The 25,536-nt window shown below is 30.6% G+C and overlaps 2 protein-coding genes across 2 annotated transcripts in view; both read right to left on the bottom strand.

The window, feature by feature from the left end:
* LOC127708012 (uncharacterized) overlaps positions 1 to 590 on the bottom strand; it is a 63,862-nt gene extending 63,272 nt beyond the window's left edge. Inside the window, exon 1 of the mRNA XM_052212803.1 lies at positions 528 to 590. Coding sequence (XP_052068763.1) covers positions 528 to 564 — 37 coding nt within the window. The 5' untranslated portion in view covers positions 565 to 590. The remainder of the gene's footprint in view (positions 1 to 527) is intronic.
* Positions 1 to 25,536, bottom strand: part of LOC127708016 (polycystin-2-like) — a 109,184-nt gene that overhangs the window by 71,245 nt on the left and 12,403 nt on the right. The window lies entirely within an intron of this gene.

Raw genomic sequence — 25,536 nt, forward strand, 5'->3', positions numbered from 1 at the left:
TGCAACTTTTGAGTTGTCACATTTAGATATAAACAGAGTAGCATTACAGCAATGCGAACGTCTTTCTCTGAAGTAACTATTGAGCAAATCAAGAGGATCGCCTTGGAAATCCATAATGCAGAAACAGTACTGAGATAAGTGTTAACTATTTTAACAAAAATAGTTTAAACTGTTGAAGTTATTTGTAATTTCTAAATAGGACAGCTTTTGTAGGGCTTGTACATACATATGTAAATGTATGAAAAAAAGTTATCAAAGTTTATGTATATGTTTTTTTAATTTGAAATTTCAAAGAAATAGTTTCAATTATTTTCAATTTTTTTCCTTAAATTTTTACTTATTTTAGAGGATTTTTTTCATATCTAAGTTTTTAAAACCTTAATATTGTTGCAAACTTGATGCACTTGCCAATTATACTTTCGAAAATAAATTATTCATTTTTTGTCTAATTAACCGAATATCAAAGGTATTAATTCGCCAGTGTTGTACTCTTATTTAATGTCCAAGTGATAATAAAACAAACTCACCTGTCAGAATATACAGCAGTAAAATGATTATCCTCATTTTAAATCTTTAACTATGTTCCAGATAAAGCTAATACTGAAACTCAAATATTTCTGTTCTCACTTTATATATCAAGGATGGTAAGTCGTATGCTTTGAATATTTAAATTCACTTCACATTCAATTTTTAAATGAATATTGAATTTTCAGGCGAACCAATAGCTCTCTAGTGCAATTGATCATTAAACAATTAAAGTATTGAAATAAAAAAGTTACAAATAAAGGAAACATTATGTTGCAAATATCATCCAATTTTGATCTTTATCAAACGTTTCGAAATTTTAAAAAAATGATATTGGTTAGTGAACTGAATATCATATTTGCACATTTAGTTCATGAAAAAATTTGGCACAATTTTTTGAAACAGTTTGTTTTCAATGGTTTTCACCTTCATGATTAATTAATTCCAAATCAAAAGTTTGTCACTTGTGGGATCTGTTTAGATCTCATTTCTGTCTCACGTATTAGAATTGTTTTTATTTTGTTGTTTTTAAAGCATGTTTTGTTAATGACTGGTTACAAACACTTGTTCTTGAAGTTTCGGAAGGTATTAAAGGCCCAATAGTCATCACATGCAGTTACATAACATAACATTTTTTGTAACATAAGTGTTATTTATTTTATGTAATTGGAATAGCAATCCAATGAAACATAACACCAAATGACAGAGAGAGGTCAGCATTTGCACGTCGTTTAAGGCAGAAGTAATATAGTATGTTAAGTTGTAAATTGTGCAAGTTCACAATTTGCCCTCAAACGAAATTCACTAACGACTGATAACATCATATAACCCCAGGAAAAGATTACCTTAGCTGTATTTGAGAAAACCTTTTTCTGAAATTTTAGTCCTCAATGCTCTTTAACTTTATTTGGCCTTTTAAACTATTTAGATTCGAGCGTTCCTGGTGAGTCTTATGTAAACGAAACGCGAATCTGACGTATTTATAACATTAGGAAACCAATGGCTATCTTCCTTACAGAAACATGAACATTTTAAAATCTCAGACTCCCTTTTTATCTCGTTGGGAGAACTGAAAAAATGTACACAAAAGAAAGCAAAATTATGGACAGTACAGGAAACACTTTAAACAACTGAACAAAATAAGGTGTAACTGGAAGTAAGTCTTGAAAAAAGATACGAATGTTGATTTTTATTATCCGACATCTTTCTAAGTTTGCATTCAGCTTTTCAAACTTAGTTTTACAATTAAAACAAAAGCATAAAAACGGAATATTCCAAGGTGGCAATCAAATACCATGTCGTACACAGACAAATAGCAGTATTGCCAAAAAGATAGAACTGACAAATCGTCCACAAAAGCTACACAGATAACATTCAGCATTTCGAAAACAACAACAACAAGCTGTTAGTCACCTATTCTCGAAAGTTAGACAGTTCCTACTTAATTATAGCAACTGTCACAAAATTAAAAGTTTACACATAATTTCCATATTTGTATTTATTTCGTTATCATTTAAAGATTGATGATTGATATCAGTTTTTAAACAGACAAACCTTACGCAGATATTTTTTTTTTTTGGTCTATAGTATTCGACATTAGTAGTTTGATTTTCATTACTAAAAGTTAAAATGGTATTTTTTTATATATTCGGGGTTTGGTTGTTGATCCTCTGTTTTCACATTTATTTGGGCAACCAAATTTTATTCGGACTTCATTTTGTACAAATCTATTTTGTCTTTTAACTTTTTATTAAATGATAATCGTTTTGGATATTTTTCTTGTAAATAACCTTTAAGCAAAATGAAATAGCAAAACAGCCATTTAAATCACTTACGTTTCAATGTGTTTATGTCTCATTGACGATAATTGAGATTTAGATATTTATTGCTCACATTTTAACTGCAGTTAGATCGATCGCGATTTTTAATAGAAACTATATAACAATCAGCTCTACTTTTGTCAATATGCACACACCGGAAATATTTCAATATATTTTTCTTTTTGTCACAAATATCTTAAATGTTTAAGAGTGATTTATTTTATTTTAAATCATAATTGCAATTATAAATACAAAGCAAAATACTTGATTGACCCCAAAACAAATAGCACGTTAATCAGTTTAAAAACAATTCGTTAAAACGAACAGTATTTCAAAGATACGAGATATAATTACATATGAAACACATACACATCAATTATGCATATCTTATTTTGGAACTATCTTACATGTTGTTTTTCTTGTCACATTAACCAATTATGTCTGTTTGAGTTGATCATACGTAATACTGTAATACAAGTGGGAGCTTTAGCTAGCTATAAAATCAGGTTTAAACCACCATTTTCCTCTGGAAATGCCAGTACTAAGTCAGGAATATGACAGTAGTTTTATTTTGTTCCGTTGGTTGATAAAGTTTTATGTTTGATTTTGTCAATCATTATGGATTTCCCCTTTTTTTAAATCTACCTTGGAGAACAAAATTTTTTGTACAAATCTATTGTGTCTGGCCGACTTGTTTTGTACTCGTATGAAGCAGAATTCATTCAGAACTTTCTAAAAAAAGAAAAAAGAAAAAGCACCTTGCAAAATTCTTTAATTTTACTTTTAGATATATTGATGATGTCCTATCACTGAATAACCCATATTTCAGTCAGTAATTGCATCTCATATATCCCAGTGAACTTGAAATTAAGGATACTACTGATACAAGAAGGACTGCTTCATACCTTGATCTTTTCCTCAATATTGACACAGATGGACGACTTCATACAAAAATCTATGACAAACGGGATGATTCCAACTTCACAATTATCAATTTCCCATTTCTCAACAGTAACATACCCTCTGCTCCATCGTATGGTGTCTACATATATCAATTGATACGTTATGCTCATACATGTTCACACTATAATGACTTCATATACATCTATATATTTTATGGACACTATCACGAATTGGTTGATCTATTCGATGGGTCTGCGTCTAAACTAACTAATGACATCTTTACCACGTTTTAGACTGTGGTTTAACATCTATGTCGTCTGTCTGCTTAGTACATACGTGACTTATTCCCGAATATGACTGTTATACCGAGTGTGAATTTGCATTGCTATACGACGTGTCTCGGTATTTTGTACATCCAACATTCATGTATTTATTTTTGATGTTTCTGTTATAGTTTCGGTTGGATAATGTGTTATGTCTTATCGTTTGTAATCCAAATAATCATACAATTGCCTTTCAATTACATCAATGTCATGAAAATTGTTTTGACTGGTTTTGTGAAAATAATTGTATTGCGTTCGAGATTGCATGTTCTTTACGTAAGTAAGTGTGTCACTGTTTGTGGTGTCTATCGTTGATGGAAGATGTTCGTTGTTGTTCTGTGGTTTGCATGTTATGCCGACTATTTTATCATTTGTTTGTGCGTTTCTCTGAGGTGAGTCTTCTTGTGTGTGTTTGTGCTGTATTTCTGTCACGTAACGTTGTCATTTTAGAGATATGTTTTAACATTGTCATTGAAAGCGGGAGGTTTGGCTAGCCATAAAATCAGGTACAAGCCACCATTTTTTCTAAAAATGTCCTGTACCAAGTCAAGAATATGGCAGTTGTTATCAAAAAGTTCGTTTTATGTATGTTGGCGTTTGTTTTTGTTGCACTTCAGAGGTCCTGTTGTTCCTTTTATTTCCTCTTATAGTTGATGTGTTTCCCTCGGTTTTAGTTTGTAACCCGGATTTGTTTTCTCTCAATCATGACTTTTGAACACCGGTTTACTACTGTTGCCTTTATTTATACTTTATTTTGTCTAATTTTATGTGAAGATATATATCTCACTGTCTAGAAGCAGACAAATTTTATAGCTGAGGTTGATTGGCAAACTATCTACTGTGATTGACTTCCGTTAGTTTTTATATCAGTGTTTATGTCGTATGTAATGGGAAATTTAGCGATAGAAAGATAAATGAATATATTCAATATAAGAATTAAAATTACTTCAGGTATTGCTACTAAAATCGTCGCTCAATAAATAATACCCTAGCAATCTGTGATTTGCAAAAGAAACCATAAACAAAACTGACTGTGATAGAAACAACATAAGAGGTGCTTAGTGAAATTATTTGGTTACTAATATGAGAATGTTTCAGTAACTTTTGGTAGCAGGTTAAGTAGTTGAAAGGGTAACAAATATTACTAACTGTATGTTGTTGATTTGATACGATCCATATAATGTCATAGTAAAATAACATTATTCGTTTTGAATTGAATAAGGGGATAAAAGTATATTGTATTTAGTAGCTCCTTTACTATTTCACTCCTGCTCCAAATTTAACAAATCAATTTTGTATTGTTATATATCATTACTATATTACTAAAACGGTTGTAAGAGAGCCTGTTCAAACTAAACCAACTACTACTAATTTTTCTAATAACCCAAGAATCATAAACAATCGTATGTTCAAATCTTTTAACTTATGTTTTGGTGTGGTGAACTTTATTGACGAATGTCATCAATAATCCTTTATATAAGCTGTTCATAAAGTTTTTGTGTGTCTTATTTAGAATAAAAATTTTAATGATTTTGGAGTTCACATGATTCCATCAGTTTTTGTTTGTTTACTTGATTTGTCTCTTCCTTAATGATTTTCGAGATTTTAACAGCGCTAAACTAATGTCGTCTAAATTTACACTAGCATTTTTTTCAGATTTCATTGTGAATTGGCATTCCGCCTGGAATGTCTTATGGAGTCAACAATATTTCGATTAGAATTATACCACATTATATTATAGTATTTTGAAGTATTATACACAATCACAATACAAATGCAGTATGCATTCATCATGTATGTTAAATATTTCAATAGACACATTTTATCACATAAACGGTGATCTGTTTTCATTTAAATGACCTCTAGATAACAGATAATCTCGCTTACATATTTCAGGAGAAGTATTTCTTTTCTAATAAATTCTCTAAGCTATGGGCTGTTTTACAGGGACTTGTATTTATGTATCATATGACTCCGATCCTTAAAACCTCAACATTTTTTAAGCATTTAGCAAGTTACTGAATGCCCTTGCACTTGCTAAAAAAAGTACAATATTTAATTGAAATATAAATACTTCTTTCTATAATTTAAAATTGTAGGTCATATCATATCCCAATAAAAGAAAGATGCCCTGTTCTACAATTTTCATTCTCCTTTATATACTAATTACGAGGATAAGACTCCCTGAACGTTAAATGAGAAAGGGTGTTGATCATGACAGGTTGTTTATCGAAATCGTAACAAAACCTCAAATGCTTTGGCCGGTTAGTATCTAATATAAGATGGCATTATACAAATATATTTTTGGTAGTTTTGTAATCAAATCTACTCTGTTCTGATCAATGTAACAGTTATGATGAGAACACACAAATACAAATGATACGGAATGCAATATTCTCCATAGAACATCTGTCTGTGGAACCAAATATGTTAATTGTAGGTAATTAATCACCGAGCATTATTATGCTAAAGTTTTTCCGACGCTCAATTATAGGAATTTCATAAACTATTGATATGTACTATAATATTTCACAGTGAAAGGCTGTAGGTAATAGCTGAACTAGATCAAAGTGATCAGGATGAAATGTACGTAGCATAGAATTCACCTTTGCCATTTTTGAGACGTACCAACTTATATATTGTTAATTTTCCCTTTTTGGATGGTGATGTTCCTTTGGCACCATCTTACGGTGTTTATATTTCACAACTCGTTCGCTATGCCCGTGTCTGTTGTGACGTTTTTTTATCTTAACGAACGTAATCTATGTATTACAGGTGAATTATTAAGCCAGGAATTTCGTTACCACAAATTACTTAAAACCCTTACTAAATTCTTCCAAAGATATAAAGATTTGGTTTTGAAGTTTGGTTGTACCTGTAGAAAACTTATTTCAAACGGGATAGCACATCCTCATTTTTACGGAAATGTTGTTTACCGTGCCCGGAAATTTAGAAACGATCCTGGTAAACTTATCGATCCTTTAAATAAACTTATTCTAAAAGGTTACTAATTCAACACTGTAATTAGATCATTGAATATTGTTTTTATTTGTATTAATATTGATTTTGGGCCTTTTATAGCTGACTATGCGGTATGGGCTTTGCTCATTGTTGAAGGCCGTACGGTGACCTACAGTTGTTAATTTCTGTGTCATTTGGTCTTTTTGGAGAGTTGTCTCATTGGCAATCATACCACATCTCCCTCTTTTTAATATTATATAAGTATTAAATTTTCATTCGAGACATGAGAATGAGATAGACGACACAACTAATGGCTGTTGCACAATACCAACATGATAAAAAGACACAGAAGACATATCGATACTCATAAGTCGCAGATATAGAGATAGTGACAACAACGAAAGAAAAGAAATGTGTTAAAGTGAAAGCTCGATTGTTTTCCAATCCTTATAAATCGTTCATATTGTATGTTTATGTTATCATTTTCACAACAAAAATTGTTTACATTAAGAACAAAAGGAAAAACTGTCCTGGTCTTTTACCTATGATGAGACACTGCAATGTTCGAATGCAATTTTGAAATTTTGTATTATTTAACGCCCCATATATTCCGTAAATCGTAATAATTTGGCATACCAACACTGTTGATGAACAATATTATATTACTCAATATGAAATCTATTTGGAGTTAAGGTAGCCGATATTTAATGTTAAACAAGAACAACAAATAACGTGTTTCGAGCACCTCTTCAGTTACCTTGAAAGTTACTGTTATTCATGATTTTCCTTTAAAGGTTTTTACTTGTTGTGTCCATATTATTTTGTCAGCTTGATTTTAATGTACTGATGTCTTTTGTGGATTTCCTCTATTCTTTTCGTTATTTAACTGACCGATATGAAAGTAAGTGTTGAATGCTCACAAAATAACTGTAATCCCACATCATGTTAATGTACCTGTCCCTATTCAATAACCTTTCTATTGGGGTTTTGTAAGGTTTTTCCTAATGTCTTTTGTTCAAATAGACTTTGGTATTGACATTGAAAATCAATGATGACCCTGACAACTTTATGTACAACGTGGTTTTATTCTGTTTTGAACTATTAGATCTTCAAACACAACATTCTCAAAAAGAAAAACAGCAAAATTTCTTCCACATGATTGTATGGAATGTACGTACTGAACAAAGACTAGTCTCTTATGTTTGTGGTCTGTTATATATTTATTGTTTGATGATACATTTTTCGTATCACACTGCACGTAGTGTGATACAAAAAGTGATACGAAAACTGCGTAATATGAATGGCTTATACAGCATCATAAGACGATAACACGACATTTTCATTGGCTATTCGATAGGTCAGTGATGACTTTCAAATATTAAGACGAGGTACCTGTCGTCCATGGCAACGAGCAAGTGTGATATTTTTCAATTATAATAAAAAACAAACAATTTTCACCTGAAAATCTTCTTTTTGTCAAATGCTATACATTCTGAAGCGTACACAACGTTTTGAGATGTATGATGTTAAAGTTTGACGCCGGAACAGGACATATGACGTCATACTGGTTAGTGAAATTGACATGATCAACAATTCGCGGAAGTTTTAGTTCTAACGTAATTAGAGTGTTGACCATAACAGAAATATTTTTTAAAAAAACTCGTGATAATTGAATGCCACTTGATATCAACTCTTGATATAAATATGATTAAGAATATAATAATTACATTGAAATTAGGTAACTCGAGTTGATTTCAAGTGATATCTAAATCGCAGTCGTTATGGAACCTATAATTATCTTTTACTATTTCTAACTATTCAAAAGAAGATTTAAAAGTATTGGTGATAATGACATATGCATATGATTGTATTTGGTATGTTTCTACTGACATTTAGTAACACTTTTGTGTTGGCATTGGTTAAACTCTTATTTAAAGATATGAGGTTGTATGATGGTCAATGAGACAAATATCCAGCTGACATAAAAAGGCAAAGATTTGAAAATCATAGGTCATCGTACGGCTTTCAAAAATGAGCAAAATATATGCCGTATAGTAAGCTACATTGTATAATGAGTCCAGGCTTGCAAAAATGTAAAAAAAACAAAACAATTCAACCGATTAATGTACAAAACAAAATTAAAAAAACAAAACAAATGATAGACAGAAACCAACGGCAACCTCTGAATAATAAGCTTGGGACTTGGGACTGGAACATACAAAATGTGTTGTATTCACACTCGTTTGCAAGCTATTAATCTCAACAGTGATGTAACAGAACAACAGAAGGAACAAACTGCAAAAGTCAATTAATATACCTAATTTCTGAGATCGAAATAAAGCACAACAAATACTAACAAAAATGAAAAATGTACCAATTGAGAGTTATTATTGAAAACTAGTTCAAAGCATGTCACAACCAATAAATAAATAATGTGTTCAAAGTGCAATATGAATCAAAACATATCCAATGAATTAAGTGTAGTCATAAACAGTCTGAGAAATATGACCATCTGCAGTGCCAAAATATAAATATCGACAGAATGTCTGACTGTAATTGTTCATTACGGTATAGGAATTCATATTTAATAGAAATTACAAAATCAATGCAATTATTACTGACGCGATAGTCAAAGATCGTATTACAGTGTTAAACTCATAACCTTTTAGACTAAATTTATTCAAACGTTTGATCAGTTTACAGCGATTGTGTCTAAATTTCAGTATCTCATACAAATTGAGTTATCAATTAAATAAAAGTAACAGATGTTTGGGGTAAATAGTATATCCATTGGTGGTCTTCGGCTGTTTTCTGCTCTTTGGTCGGGTTGCTGTCTCTTTAACATATTCCCCATTTTCATTCTCAATTTTATTCATATTTAATTTTTTGCATGTTAAGTCTGTATAGTATAGAGTCATTAGAAATTCTCAATTTCATTAGTTTTGCTTTTTTTTAAACCCACGAAAGTTAATAAGAAAAAGAATCTGCTTGCATCAAATATCAGAATTGTTATTATCAGTTTATATTGATGTATAATGTTTTGAGTTGTGGACATTACATGAATCCACACCTACTTATCCATTCTTGATCCGTCCTCATCTAGGAATGTATATAACTGTTCAAAAACCTTTGACAATAATCTTTATGTACCAAAGTCATAACATCTATTGGTGAACTTGTTCAACATTCAACATTCGATTTTCAACATTCAACATTCGTTTGCAAAATTCGTGTACAACATTCAACATTCGTTTTCAACAAACGATTTTTAACATTCAACATTCGTTTTCAACATTCAACATTCGTTTTCAACATTCAACATTAGTTTTCATAATTCCATTTTCAACATTCAACATTCGTTTTCAACATTCAACATTCGTTTTCAACATTCAACATTCGTATTCAACATTCCATATTCAACATTCGTTTTCAACATTCAACATTCGTTTTCAACATTCGTTTTCAACATTCGTTTTCAACATTCAACATTCGTTTTCAACATTCGTTTTCAATTTTCGATTTTCAGCATTCAGCATTCGTTTTCAACAGTCGACATCGTTTTCAACATTCAACATTAGTTTCAACATTCGATTTCAAACTTTCAATATTCGTTTTCACCATTCAACATTCGTTTTCAACATTCCATTTTCAACATTCAACATTCGTTTTCAACATTCAACATTCGTTTTCAACATTCAACATTCGTTTTTAACATTCAACATTCGTTTTCAACATTCCATTTTCAGCATTCAACATTCGTTTTCAACATTCAACATTCGTTTTCAACATTCAACATTCCTTTTTAACATTCAACATTCGTTTTCAACATTCGTTTTCAACATGCGATTTTCAACTTTCAACATTCGTTTTCAACATTCAACATTATTTTTCAACATTCACCATTCGTTTTAACCATTCAACATTCGTTTTTAACATTCAACATTCGTTTTCAATATTCGATTTTTAACATTCAACATTCGTTTTCAACATTGAACATTCAAAATTTTTTTTTTTGTTAAAATGTTTTTTTATTTTATATACTCCATACAAAACGATTTTTTGATTAATATTACTGTATCTTAAAGTGTACTCGTATCCAACTGCTACTGTTTAAACATAACATATTTAGTGTATATATTTTTCATATTGTACTGAATTATATAATTGCTGTCATCTTGATATTTTGTATATTGTACAGTAACTTATTTGGAGGAGATAAGTTCTTATAACTTGTATCCAATCCTATTGTATATTTAGACAATAAAATATGTTTAAACTTAACCTATAAAATCCTTGTTATTTTTTGAAAGAAAAAGGCTGCCAATGTTATATGTATGAAAAGTCTAGAGAGAATTGTTTCCCGCCTATTTTTCAATGGCTGATATCTCGAAAACAAGCACACGCGGATCCTTCATTTTTTTCTGCTGGTTTAGTTCTTTTATTTATATACTATCAATTTATAACAGTCTTTAAAAAAGCTTGTTATTTCGAAACAGAGTAACGAACACCCTTAAAACACATAGCCCATAAGATTGTGTTGAGAAAATTAATGATATCATACAAGCCCTTAAGGGAAATATACTAGTACATGTACCAAAAATCATTGTTCCATTGCCTACCCCTAGACTAGATAATAGTACAATTAACAACGAGGCTGTCAACTAAGTGCAATGTTAAAGGAGAATTTTCAAAATGATGAAACTATTTACATGTGTGATAACAGTAACCTTGCCTAAAAGGGCGAGGCTCTAAGAAGATATGTTTGAGATGATGGTGTACATTAAACCACTAATGGTGTTGCCCTTTTTGTTAGAAATATACGAGATACTATTGATGAAGTATTGGAGTTTCCGAAACGAATACCCCTTAAGTCGTGGTCACACCTTACCGGATAGCTCGAACGGACGGCGAACGGATGAAAAAAAGTTTTCCGTTGACAAATTTTGTATCCGTTGGGAGTCCGTTGGTTTACTGACCAAATAAAAAGGACGCGTAACGAATGCCTAACGGACACACATAGGATATGTAACGTACGAGAAACGGAAACGTACCGTACAGAACGGATGTCGAACGTTCACCCAACGGAAGAGTAATGCATAAAACGGACACCTAACGGTAGCGTACGAGATAAAACGGATAGACAAGATAAGCGGAAAATTAAAGGCGACAATATTAATACATGTAAATCACAAACACGTGACCCTAACATAATTAAAACATTTCCGTTTAACTGGTTTTAGGTTATTCTTTAAAATGCTGCAAAGGATAAGGGTGGAAAAGGAAGAGGGGAAAATTGTTACAGAAAAGCTGCTTGATAGTGAAGACGTGCTCTTAATTCAAGATCCATCATGATTAATAAACATTCATGACACTCAAGAAATCTGACATGCAAATAATTGGCATTTCCGACGCGAAATTTTCAATTGGCATTTATCCGTTTTACATTCGGTACGTATCCATTATCCTTCCGTTCATCATCCGTTCATCATCCGTTACACATTCGTTTTATCTGTTATACGTCCGGTAGAAGTCCGTTGGTGAATTGGTCTACCGGACCTACAACGGATGTATAACAGACAAGTAACGGATACAAAACCGTAAGCACCGTAAAAACAGACGCCTACCGGACGTTCTACGGACAATTCATCCGTTGGACGTCCTTTCAAAGTTTTGAACATGCTCAAAATTTTCCACCGGACAGACCGGACGTCGACGGATAAAACGGAAGTTGAACGGACATGAAACGGATATGGACGGACGTCTAACAGATAAGAACGGCCGTATAACGAACACGAACGGATTGAAAAAAAGTTATCCGTTCGTCGTCTGTTCGCGCTATCCGGTAAGGTGTGACCGCGCATCAAGCAAACGCAATAGGAATTCAAATTATAGAGGTACAGGTGATTATTTTAACTCAAATTACAGAGGTAGAGGTGATCATTCTACTACAAGCTACATAGGAAGACCTGATTATTCAAACTCACACTACAGAGGGAGGGGTGATTATTCTAATACAAACTACAGAGGGAGAGGTGATTATTCTGATACAAACTACAGAGGGAGAGGTGATTATTCTGATACAAGCTACAGAGGAAGAGGCGATTATTCAAACTTAAACTACAGAGGGAGAGGTGATTATTCTAATACAAGCTACAGAGGGAAAGGTGATTATTTTAATACAAGCTACAGAGAGAGAGAGAGGTGTTGAATGTTGAAAACGAATGTTGAATGTTGAAAATCGAATGTTGAAAACGAATGTTGAATGTTGAAAACGAATGTTGAATGTTGAAAACGAATGTTAAATGTTGAAAACGAATGTTGAAAGTTGAAAATGAAATCGAATGTTGGAAACGAATGTTGATGGCTGAAAATCGAATGTTGAAAACGAATGTTGAATGTTGAAAACGATTGTTGAATGTTGAAAACAAATATTGAATGTTGAAAATCGAATGGTGAAAACGAATGCTGAATGTTGAAAACGAATGTTGAATGTTGAAAACGAATGTTGAATGTTGAAAACGAATGTTTAATTTTGAAAACGAATGTTGAATGTTGAAAACTAATGTTGAATGTTGAAAATCGAATGTTAAAAACGAATATTGAATGTTGAAAATCGAATGTTGAAAACGAATGTTGAAAGTAGAAAACGAATGTTGAATGTTGAAAACGAATGTTGAATGTTGAAAGTCGAATGTTAAATGTTGAAAGTCGAATGTTAAATGTTGAAAATCGAATGTTGAAAAAACAAAAAACTAAATTGAAAAAGAAATTTAACAAACAAAAAAAAAAATTTGAATGTTGAATGTTGAAAATCGAATGTTAAAAAAAAAAAAAAAAAAATGTTTAAAAAAAGAAAATTTCGAATGTTTAAAAAAAAAAAATTTGAATGTTGAATTTTGAAATCGAATGTTGAATGTTGAAAATGAATGCTAAAAAAAATTAAAAAAAAATAAATTTGAATGTTGAATTTTGAATGTTGAATATTGAACAAACTTGACATCCGTTGTACTTATTGCTGTGTTTCTTTCGTATTTTTATTATGTTTGGGGCTTTTATCTTTTTTATTTGATGCTTGTAGATTAGACTACTTCTTTGGTTTTGTAATCTTTTCTTTTTACTTGTTTGCAACTAGTTGTTTTGTATATTCATAGACTCTTGTCTCTTGCCTATGTACTTAAATAAAACACGAGTTACCTAACTCATGTATTTGAGAAATGTCATCCGGTCGCGAAAGTTCGTTACATTTCGATTCTGCGGTTGTCTATCACATTTAAACTTGTTATGTCGTAAATCTATATTACATAATCTTCACAATGGTGTATAACACGCCTATTTCTATTGTCGGAAATATTTGTAACATGCCTTACAAGTATATCAACCTGCAGTATAAAAATGTTAATCTCGCAGTGAATGAATAATTATAAAAAGTATTTCCCAAACACCTACTAATTTTTATCTGAATAGATATTATCATCCAGATAGTAAATGTGTAAGAGATACCGTGAACAAAATGTAATATTTTGGGTATTTCTAATGAGTGACGGGTTTTTATTTTCATACCCAAATATTCCCATTTCATCAATGTCGTTCAGACCCTCTTGAAATTAGTACGTTTCCATTGGGAACACAACCAAGAACTTCAATAAGTTAAACAAGAACTATGAAAGTATCACTAAATATCGTTTTATTTTTTTACAGATGCAATCTGCATGTTGCATTTGTTTATTTACTTTCCAACAATAACACGTTATTATTTTAAAGGCCCGTTTTGGTTTGATGCAATCAGTTTCAACTGGGACCAATTGGAATTATTACCTCAAGGATTCGAAGTTTTAAACAGGTTGATAGTGAAGAAGATAGGACCGGACCGTTACCCTTGCCTAGCGGTGATGGCTAGAATGCAACGATCGCAAGGTTCGAAAATGCCATAATTTTAGCATTAACTTTCATGTCACCATCTATATACTATAAAGAAACACACAAAAAAAATAATACAGTAAAAGGATAGTCTGAAAGTAACCTGTATTAAACATGATATGAAAGAAACTAAATTTGAAAAATTAAATATTATTGAACGATAGGTACGCAAATCGTCATCTGCAGTAAATAACTTATTCCAGTAAGAAGAAAAAAAGTATCTGCCCATGTAGGTATTTGGTAACATACACAAAATCATATTGCTATTAATGCGAAATCTGGAAAAAAAAAAACTAAAACTATAAAAAAAAAACACTTTCAACATTAAAGTTTTACGTTTGATAAAAAAGACTGAATGTGAACAACAAATTATGGTTATTATATGTTTCACTATCGTAATAAATATAATCTTGACTTCGTCGCGCGTGGTATTATTTTTTCTTTCAGCTATAATCTCGAGAGCACTATTAAAACATGTTAATAATTTCTTATTTTGGACACATGTTACGGTTTGTGGTTGCAATATATGTAGAAGTGAAATAGTTTTTACTTCATTGTTAAAAAACATTTTAGCCCATGCAAATATCATCCAGAGCACCAAGCGTATAAAACATAGCAAGGAATCAGAAAAATGAAAAATTGAATTTTTAAACAACACATTTATATGAAAAACGCTATGCAGTTTCACTTTTTTGGGATTAATAACAAGTGTGTGCGAATGTCAGGAACGATAGTTTAAGATCAAAATTCGAGATTTAAAGGATAAAAATGGCATTTTCGGGTCTTACTATTTGACGATAAAAATAGAATTTGTCATATTGATACAACTAGGTCAATTCAAATTGGACGAACACGCGAACCACTTATGAATTTAGTATATGTAAGAGAATGATAATCCCTTTATTCATGATTAAGTACGAGCGTAAGCGAGTACTTATCGTGAAGTAAGGGATAATCATTCTCTTACATATACTAATCGGAAAAAAGCCTATATTTTGTTCCGTCTTTTTACATTAAATACTGTTTCGTTTTGTCAAGGAAACGTTCTTATAAAATGCCTTTTAAAGTTTTAAATATATTCAAATCTTAAATAAAATTCCTGTTGTTTTTTATTTTTTTATTTTATCGGACTATTGGAACTAACTATTCTTCTCAACCGCTAGTTCAGTAATCAGTTTAAAAATCTAAAGATTTAGTTTATTTTTTATTTTATTTTATTATTATTTTTGATGCATTGCTTTGCTATTGTTTAATTTTTTAGTAATTTGGAGTTATTAATATTTTCATACTAACATGAAAGGTACAAATTTTACTGCACCAGTAAACTTCAACTTATTTAGATTTTTTGGTTTGAAAAATGACAAATTGAATTTTTAAACAACACATTTATATGAAAAACGCTATGCAGTTTCACTTTTTTTGGATTAATAGCAAGTGTGTGCGAATGTCAGAAACGATAGTTTAAGATCAAAATTCGAGATTTAAAAGATAAAAATGGCATTTTCGGGTCTTACTATTTGACGATAAAAAAAGAATTTGTCATATTGATACAACTAGGTCAATTCAAATTGGACGAACACGCGAACCACTTATGAATTTAGTATATGTAAGAGAATGATAATCCCTTTCTTCATGATTAAGTACGAGCGTTAGCGAGTACTTATCGTGAAGTAAGGGATAATCATTCTCTTACAAACTTAGAATATTGTAAAGTGCTCAAGGCTCAAATGATCTCTTGATTATTTGTATTCAAGAATTAGTTTCATTGTCAGTGTAAATTAAATGTTTATAATTGATGCATGACTTCATTTTTCAGCATTTCATTTATGGGTTAGTTTTTAGTGATGTAAGAACTTTCTTATAATTTGGGAAATATTTTTAAAAAAAATGCGTTATCGTCATTAGGTGACACAGCAGTACAAAGAAAAAAAAGGTCGGAATTGTATTATATGTTTCCTGATTGTGTGTATAAATGTAAATCATGTAATATTTTAGCGAGGAATTATCTTTTTTCATTTACAGTTTAAATCAATAAATATATTTGGTTACAACTAATATTATTTCACAGCCAATATATTGTTCCGTCTTTTTACATTAAATACTGTTTCGTTTTGTCAAGGAAACGTTTTAATAAAATGCCTTTTAAAGTTTTAAATATATTTAAATCTTAAATCAAATTCCTGTTTTGTTTTTTATTTTTTTATTTTATCGGACTATTCTTCTCAACCGCTAGTTCAGTAATCAGTTTAAAAATCTAAAGATTTAGTTTATTTTTTATTTTATTTTTTTTTATTTTTGATGCATTGCTTTGCTATTGTTTAATTTTTTAGTAATTTGGAGTTATTAATATTTTCAAAATAACATGAAAGGTACAAATTTTACTGCACCAGTAAACTTCAACTTATTTAGATTTGTTGGTTTGTTTCACGATTCAACTTTTAGTCAGTTTCAATAACTGTGATTAATTCCTTCCAATCTGATGAATGTGCTTCGGGTATTTGTAACTCATTTATAGAAACTCCTAGTTTTGTAGTGTAAATAGACCCACATATTATGATAATCCCTTACTAAGAACATGATTTACATTCATTCTTCACAATTAAGAGACATCAAATCCTACAATTTCATTGGTCGAGAGCACTTTGCTATATTCTAAATTCTAGGATCACTAATTACATACATTCCAATAATGATAAACACAAATGTGACTGCAATCAATCCTTTAATAGGTCTTGTAATTTGTGACAAGACATCAACCATTTTGTAGATCAATCAATATATGACATGATCTCAACCATTTTGTAGATCTTATATATTATGATTTGACCTCAATCATGATGTATATCTTACAACATGCACTTCAACCCTAATCCTGCAACATAGATCAAGAAATTTGTGAGAAAGGACTCAAATCCTACTAAAAATCTTACAATTTATGATAGGTCCCTAATTCTGTTATATAAATGGGACCTCATCCAATTTCTGGTAGATGTTAATCATGTTATAGGTATACACAATGTGTTATAGGACTTCAACTTTTTTAAAGTGGTAAAGTGAAATTATAACTTTTATGTTATTTTACATCTACCAATTTGAAAGTTCCTAATGCAGTTTGAAATCCATATTTTGTTATTGATTGTCTAATAATATGTTTTGTAAAAGAAACAAATAGACAAAAATAAAAGATCCATGCATTGGACATACATTTAATTAGGAAATATCAAATGCATCTATTTTGATGATGTCAATACCTATCGTTGCTATTGTAAACTATGTACATACAACTGCCAATACTTATGATAACAATTATTGGTTTTGTCTCCAATATCTTGAACAAATCTTTAAATTATTGCTTAATTGACACAAAATTATTCAAAGATATCCTTTTTAAATAAAATATGACTGGTAAATTATATTTAACACCTTTATTCAATACTCATAATAAATGTATGTCAGCTTTGTTTTTCGAATATCAATAAAACTGGATAAAGCCTAGATGATTTACACTTGGTAATGCTACCAATTTATTGGTAATGTTTACCTAATTAAATGCAAACTTTGTGTCATTGATGTTTAACGGCGTATAGCTTTCAAGAAGTCTATCTAATACATGGAACATCGGTGGCCTCATCTCAGCAAATCTGAATAAATAAACAGATTCTAATTTTTTAGATAATATTACAGCTTATGATATAGTGCTGTTAACTGAGATACATATTGGCAAAGATGTAAATATAGTCCGTCCAGGATATAACTATTTTCCTGTTTGTAGACCAAAATCATCAAACAATAGATATTTTGGTGGCCTAGGCATTTTTGTTAAGAATACCATTTTACCTGGTATTGAGATACTAAAAAATACAAGCTTAGACTATCAATGGGTCAAACTAGCCAAAAAATTCTATAATTTCGCAAAACATATTTTCCTGTGTTTGGCGTATATTATTCCAGCATCATCTAGATATATATTTCAGTCAGATAATGACCCATTAGAAACTATAGAAAAAGATATGATACATATGATCCATTTGCAATGGATGATGAAGATTATGAATATGATATTGGGTTACAGAAAAGGAAGAGTTGTGATACTAAAGTTGATGCTAGAGGCAAGCAATTACTTCAACTGTGTATTACTTTAAAACTCAGAATACTGAATGGCCGTATGTTGGGTGATTCAAATGGTAATTTTACTTGTTTTAAACCTAATGGCACAAGTATGGTTGATTATATTATTATGTCAGAAGATTTGATTGAACATACTTTGAATTGTAAAGTATCAAATTTTATTCCCTGTTTTCCTGATTGTCATTGTAAGGTATCATGTATGCTGCTTGCCTCATATTGTCCTGTTTTTATAAATAATAATGAAAGTACTCAAAACTTTCCAGGTAAATTTAAATGGAGTGACTGCTCAAAGGAAAAAATCCAGGATGCTGTATGTCACCCATCATGTAAACTTGATATTAATGCTTTTCTAACTAAAAATTATCAAGATAAATCAAACATAAACTCAGCTGCTACTGACTTGCAGAATATTATAAGTAAGCAGCAAAAAATGTCACTCAAGTTCAAATCTAATAAATATAAAAAGAAACTTATTAATAAGAAATAATAGTATGATCAAGATCTTTACAATAAAAAGAGAGAATTAAATATTAAAGCTAGACATATGTCTGAAAATCCATATAATATTAATATTAGAAATAACTATTTTAAACATTTTAGAGAATACAAAAAGTTAAAAAAAAAAAAACTATAAAAGAAGGGAGTTTAAATCAAAAATTGTTAAACAACTTGATAATCTGCTAACTAAGAATCCAAAGGAATATTGGAACCTTGGAAAAAAATTAAAGGGGGAAACAGAAGAAGCTCGGGATGCCCCAGAAATTTCTATAAATAATACCACATGGAAAAATTCTTCCAATATTTAAATTCTCTATCTGATACTAATCAATCAAAAATAAATCTATTAAATAACATGCTTCTTGATTTAGAAAAAGAGAACATGTCAAATGTATTAGAGTATAAAGTGACTAATCAGGAAATATTTAAAGCAATTACCAATTTGAAACCTGGAAAGGCATGTGGTTTGGACCTGATACTAAATGACATGCTAAAAGCTGGACAAACAGCCCTTATAGGCTGTATTAATACACTCTTTAATTTAATATTTACTCATAGCACTTATCCAAAACTATGGTGTGAAGGATACAGTATACCTATACATAAATCAGGAGATATAAATAACCCTGAAAATTACAGAGGTATAGCTATAACCTCTTGTATTGGAAAGTTATTTAATGTTGTGTTAAATACAAGACTTTCTAACCATTTAGATGAGAGAAATATTTTGACTGATTGCCAAGCCGGCTTTAGAAATAAATCAAGGACCACATGTTTATCCTCAAATGCTTAATAGATAAATATACTAATTACAAGGGAAGTAAATTTTATGCTTGTTTTATTGACTTTAAAAGAGCTTTTGATACTGTGATACACCTAGGTATCCTTATCAAAATGCTCAAGTCAGACATTGGGGGAAAATTCTACCATTTAATTAAACACATGTATACACTCAATAATTTAAGAGTAAAAGTTGATAACAAACTAGGTCCATGTTTCAACTCTTATATTGGGGTTAGACAAGGGGATGTTTTGAGCCCTGTCCTTTTTAATATATTCATAAATTATCTACCTAATTGTTTACTAAATTGTCCTGTAAAACTCAGCGCTAGTCGCATTGACTGTCTTATGTATGCAGATGATGTCATTGTATTTATGATTCTGCTGATGGACTTCAAAAGCGCTTGAATGCATTGGAATTATACTGTGATACCTGGTGCCTAAATGTTAACTTAAAAAAAAAATAACGTTTTAATTTTTAATAAAAGTGGACGCCACATAAAAGAACCATTCTATTTTAAAAATGAATTAATTGAAATGTTTTCAAATATAAATACCTTGGAGTTATATACCAGTCAAGTGACCTATTTAATTATGCAAAAGAAGACATATTTAATAAATCTTTAAAAGCTTCATATAAACTTAATAGATGTTTATCTGGCTCAGATACTAGTATTAAAACAAATCTACATTTGTTTGACCATACCATTAAACCTATTATTTTGTATGACTCAGAGATATGGGTAATGTTCAAAACTGACCCTTGTAAAAAAAATGCTACAAATGTACTTGATAAAATATACCAGAATAATGTTGCTGATAAAATGAACTTAAAGTTCTATAAGCATATTTTAGGCTTGAATAATAAAAGTTCAAATGTTGCTGTACAAGCAGAATTAGGAAGATTTCCTATATATTTTGATATTGTTATATCTATTATAAGCTATCTGCATAGATTACATCATTGTAACTCAAATCTATTGAAAGAAGCTTTTTTACGTAACAAAAATATGCATGAAAATAACACTATGACATGGTATTCCTCTGTTAAATTTATTTTGGAAAAGCTTGAATTGAAAGAAACATATTGTATTGATTATTCAATTAATAGATTAAAACAACTTATTATGAAAAAGTTAAAGACACTTTGTTTGAAAGCATGGTACAATGATAAAGATAATGTTACTGGAAAGCTAGATACATATTTTTCTCATAAAAGTTATTTCCAAATGGAAAAATATCTTGATATTCAAAGTTTTGAATCAAGACAAATATTATGTAATTTCGCATAAGTGCCCACCAATTACGAGTGGAAAAAGAGCAACATAAGAACAAACCTATAGAAAGGTCACAGAGGACTTGTAACTTTTGATCTCATAATGATATAGAAGATGAGTTCATTTTTTAATACACTGTCCATTATATGATAAATGTCGGGAATTATTGTTTGCACAAGCTCATGAGCACTGTCAAAATTTTAATAACTTAGTCTGCAAATCAAAATTTTATGGTTAATGACCACTGAAGATAAACATATACTAAAAAAGTTAAGTAATTTTCTTATCCAGAGTTTTGAATTGAGATCAATAAATTCTCTAAAGGGCTAAATCTCTTTCAGTGTATCTATATATATTTTAAATTAAAAAAAAAAAAAAAAAAATACACGTTACTCTATCTATGTACATGATGTATATGCATATTTCATCTACATATATGTTAATGCCTAATATATGCATTCTTAAACTGCAGTAAATTTTCTAATTTTTGCAATTAAAATATTATATACATAAATATCTAGTAATTGGTTGCTGTGTGTACAGGGGAGAAAACTACCCTTATATTTAATCAGTCAGGGCTGCTTTTTATTTAGCTCTGAACACCATATCTTCAAAGATTATTACATACTGTTTAAAGGGGAATACTCTTTACATATTTATAGATTGTCTACCATATTACTTTCTCTTCCATGTGCATACAATAACTGTTCAGTGTTCTATTGTGTTGTGTTGTGTTGTATTTTATTTTATTATCATTTCATTGTTATAAATCAATCATTGTAATCATTGTATGAAATTTAAAACCCGCTAGGGTCCATAATTGGTTTATTAAAGTATTATTGTTCTTATTTTTATTCTTATAAGAAAAAAAATACTAAACTATACATTTCAAAATATTTTACATCGACTAGACATTTCATTTTATCATGTTTAAAAATATTTACAGTTTAAATAAGATTCAATTCTGTTGAATATCCACTTGAACTTGTATTCGATGATCATCAATTATCTCATTCACTTTGTTTTTACCTTAAAACATCTTTAATGCACTTTTCTTTACGGTTTTAACAAATTGCTTGACCTTCATGTACATCAGTTAGCAAAATAAGCCAAATATTCATTTATATTTATATTAAGTATATATTGTTAATTTTACCAATCATCCTTTCAATCCTTTTAAGAATATATAAAGTTACGTGATTACGGATTTGCACTGTATTGTCCGCTTTTGTCTCTTAGTAATAGTTTTATCATTGTCCTTAACTTTTGAGAGAACTGTTATCAGGTAATCCTATAGCACGTTTCATTGTCATATCGACGATTATTGCAACAGCTTAATTAGCAACTAAATATCTTAAATGGGGAGTCTTGAATCGTTATAGCTTTATAGCAACATTATGATCGAGCTTTCATATAATAATAAGCATAAAGAAATCTACTGTACAGTACATGGGTTTTCAGTGATCCTGTCGTTTACATTTAGTACAAACAGATCAATGTAATGCTTGTATAATGAAACTTACAATTGATTGTTGTACCAAAATAATATTTACTTAACTTTTCATGATCATATTTAATACTTTGTATAACTCATTTTGCTATTTCATATATTGCAAGTCGAGTAAGATAAATGTTTCTTTTATTGTTTTCTGTACTTATTTAATCTCAGCATCGCACAAGGTAAAAAAGGAGATGTGGTATAATTGACAATGAGACAACTCTCCACAAGAGACCAAATGACACAGAAATTAACAACTATAGGTCACCGTACGGCCTTCAACAATGAGCAAAGCCCATACCGCATAGTGAGCTATAAAAGGCCCCGAAATGACAAATGTAAAACAATTCAAACGAGAAAACTAACGGCCTAATTTATGTACAAAAAATGAACGAAAAAAAAATTGTAACATATCAACAAACGACAATCACTGAATTACAGGCTCCTGACTTGGGACAGGCACATACATACAGAATGTGGCGGGGTTAAACATGTTAGCGGTATCCCAACCTTCCCCTAACCTGGGACAGTGGTGTAACATTACAACATAAGAACGAACTATAAAAATCAGTTGAAGTTGAAAAAGGCTTAACTCATCAGATAGATACAAATAGAAATACTACACAGAGTGGACGTGGCCGGGTCACTTGTATATCCCAACAACAAAAAGACATTACGTACAGATCTGAGAGTTCTCGCAGTTACTGACAGCTAGTTCAAAGCCACTAACAACTAATAAAAATATGATGCATCTAAGACTAAATTATCAATCAGTACACATCCAACATCCAATGGATTTAGTGTAAAGACGTCATAAACAGTCAGAGAAAAACATGACCTTGATCATGTCCTCCTGATCTGTTTATAACGTTGCTGTATGAATTCTACTCCGAAGTACAACCACCGACATAAGAGATAACGACATGAATAAATATAAGCATTTGAAGTACTTTTAAATTGCTTTCCGTAAATATGATTTGTCCCTCATACGGTACTGTTTATTATTGTTCAGCTTACGCTTTGATTTTCATGTTCTGCTTTGTATTTTACGTTTTTAAATATTGTTTGTTATTCCAGTGTTCGAGATATCAAAGGGATGATTAAAATCTTAAAAAGACTATTTCACCCTACCATGTGTTCACAAAAAATCAAAACAGGTTCCATTAGGCCTAAAAAATTGTTTACCGAAATCGTAAGTATATGTGTGAGGCCAGACTTGAGTTCTATTACAGATGTCTAACTATATTATTACTGCATGGTGAAAATTGTTCAGCTACATGTAGCTGATATGATCGAAATTAAGGTCGACATCAGCGAAGAGAGCAGATAACACACATTCAATACGCAATACAAGTGCTGTTTTATTTTATTTTTGTAATGCATTAGAATAGGAATACGAGTACTGTATACGTAGATGAAGAGATGCAGCCGTCAATTGGGATTTGATGCTCGCAAATATCAGTTTTATTGGCTCAGCTACGCGTTCAAGTAAAACTTCATTAGCGACCGTCAAATCGCCAATTGACGGCGGCAACTCTTTTTTCAACCTACATTGGGCTCAATATTTTCAGAGATCTTTAAAGAGATTAAGCACTCTTAAGTACTATGAAACAAATATTTTTATTGTATTTGTGCATTAAAACAAACGCGCCGAGCGGACTATTAAACAGCCTGGTGTAAAAGTAATATTAGAAATAAAGGATAGCTGAACATTACGTTATCAGTTTTCAAGCTGAAATAAAAAGTTCCAAAGAAATAAGTCATAGGCAAAAATATAAGAGAGACAAAGACAGTCACTACCTATATGTATGACATGTAAAGGAAGTCTGAGCATTAAATCGAAGATACATTGTAGTTATTGAAATCTCGTTCTTAAGGTGTAATACCACCAAATCATAGTACGTCACATCCGGTTGCATACGAAAATAGGTCGACAAAAAATATTCCCTTGAATTTGACAGTTGTAGGTAATTGATCCTTCATTTCATCGCAGTAAAACATTTCTGAGTCATAAACATATATCTTGGGTATTTCAAAGCACCATTATTTCTTTATTTGGGGTTTCTATAGAATGTTTTGGAGACTTGAGATTACATGGTTACTAAAGCTTGTACACAGGTTAAAAAAGGGGGAAAATTTGATTGGTTAACTTCCAGTGATGGTTTTTTTCTTATATGCAATGAAATGTTATGTGAATTTTTTTCTATAGTACTGGACAGGATAAAACTTTACTCATGCCAAGTATTTCTTTATTTGAAACAAAGATAAATTCTGCACAATTTTTTGAAAAGTGCAAATTTAACAAAGACTAATAGGGGAAAATCAATGGTGGTATTACACCTTAACAACGTTATTCGACATTTAATTCAGTCTTTGAATTTAGGAGTAATTAAAACTTGTCGGAGTTTGAATAATGCCGTAAGATTTGTTTTCCCCTTTAACATGTGAAAAACGACATAAAGTATCCAGTCCAATGTGTCTTTTAAGGAAAAGTATGCGTAATAGGCAATATGTCGTTTTTGCGTTATTTGTTTATACATTTCAAGTGACGATGTGTCTTATATGTTGTGTGAGTACTAGGTATTGTATGCATATACATTATATGTTATGATGTTTGTTTCATGTTTTTTGCATTACACGTGGTGGTATATATTCTATGGTATGTGTATGCATTACAAGACGTGATGTTTATTTGTGTATATGTACTATATGTCTATGCTTTACAGGTGAAGGTGTTTATCTATGTGAATGTATTACATGTCTATACTTTACAGGTGTAGGTTTTTATTCTATGATTTGTGGTAACTGTATGTGTATGCAGTTCAAGCCGTGATGTTCATTTACTGATGTGCGTGTATTTAGAATTATGAGTTACGACTAGTAATGTTGTGTGTGTACAGTATGTT

Source organism: Mytilus californianus, unplaced genomic scaffold (genome assembly GCF_021869535.1).
Source record: "Mytilus californianus isolate M0D057914Y unplaced genomic scaffold, xbMytCali1.0.p SCAF_7, whole genome shotgun sequence".
Classification (NCBI taxonomy): domain Eukaryota; kingdom Metazoa; phylum Mollusca; class Bivalvia; order Mytilida; family Mytilidae; genus Mytilus; species Mytilus californianus.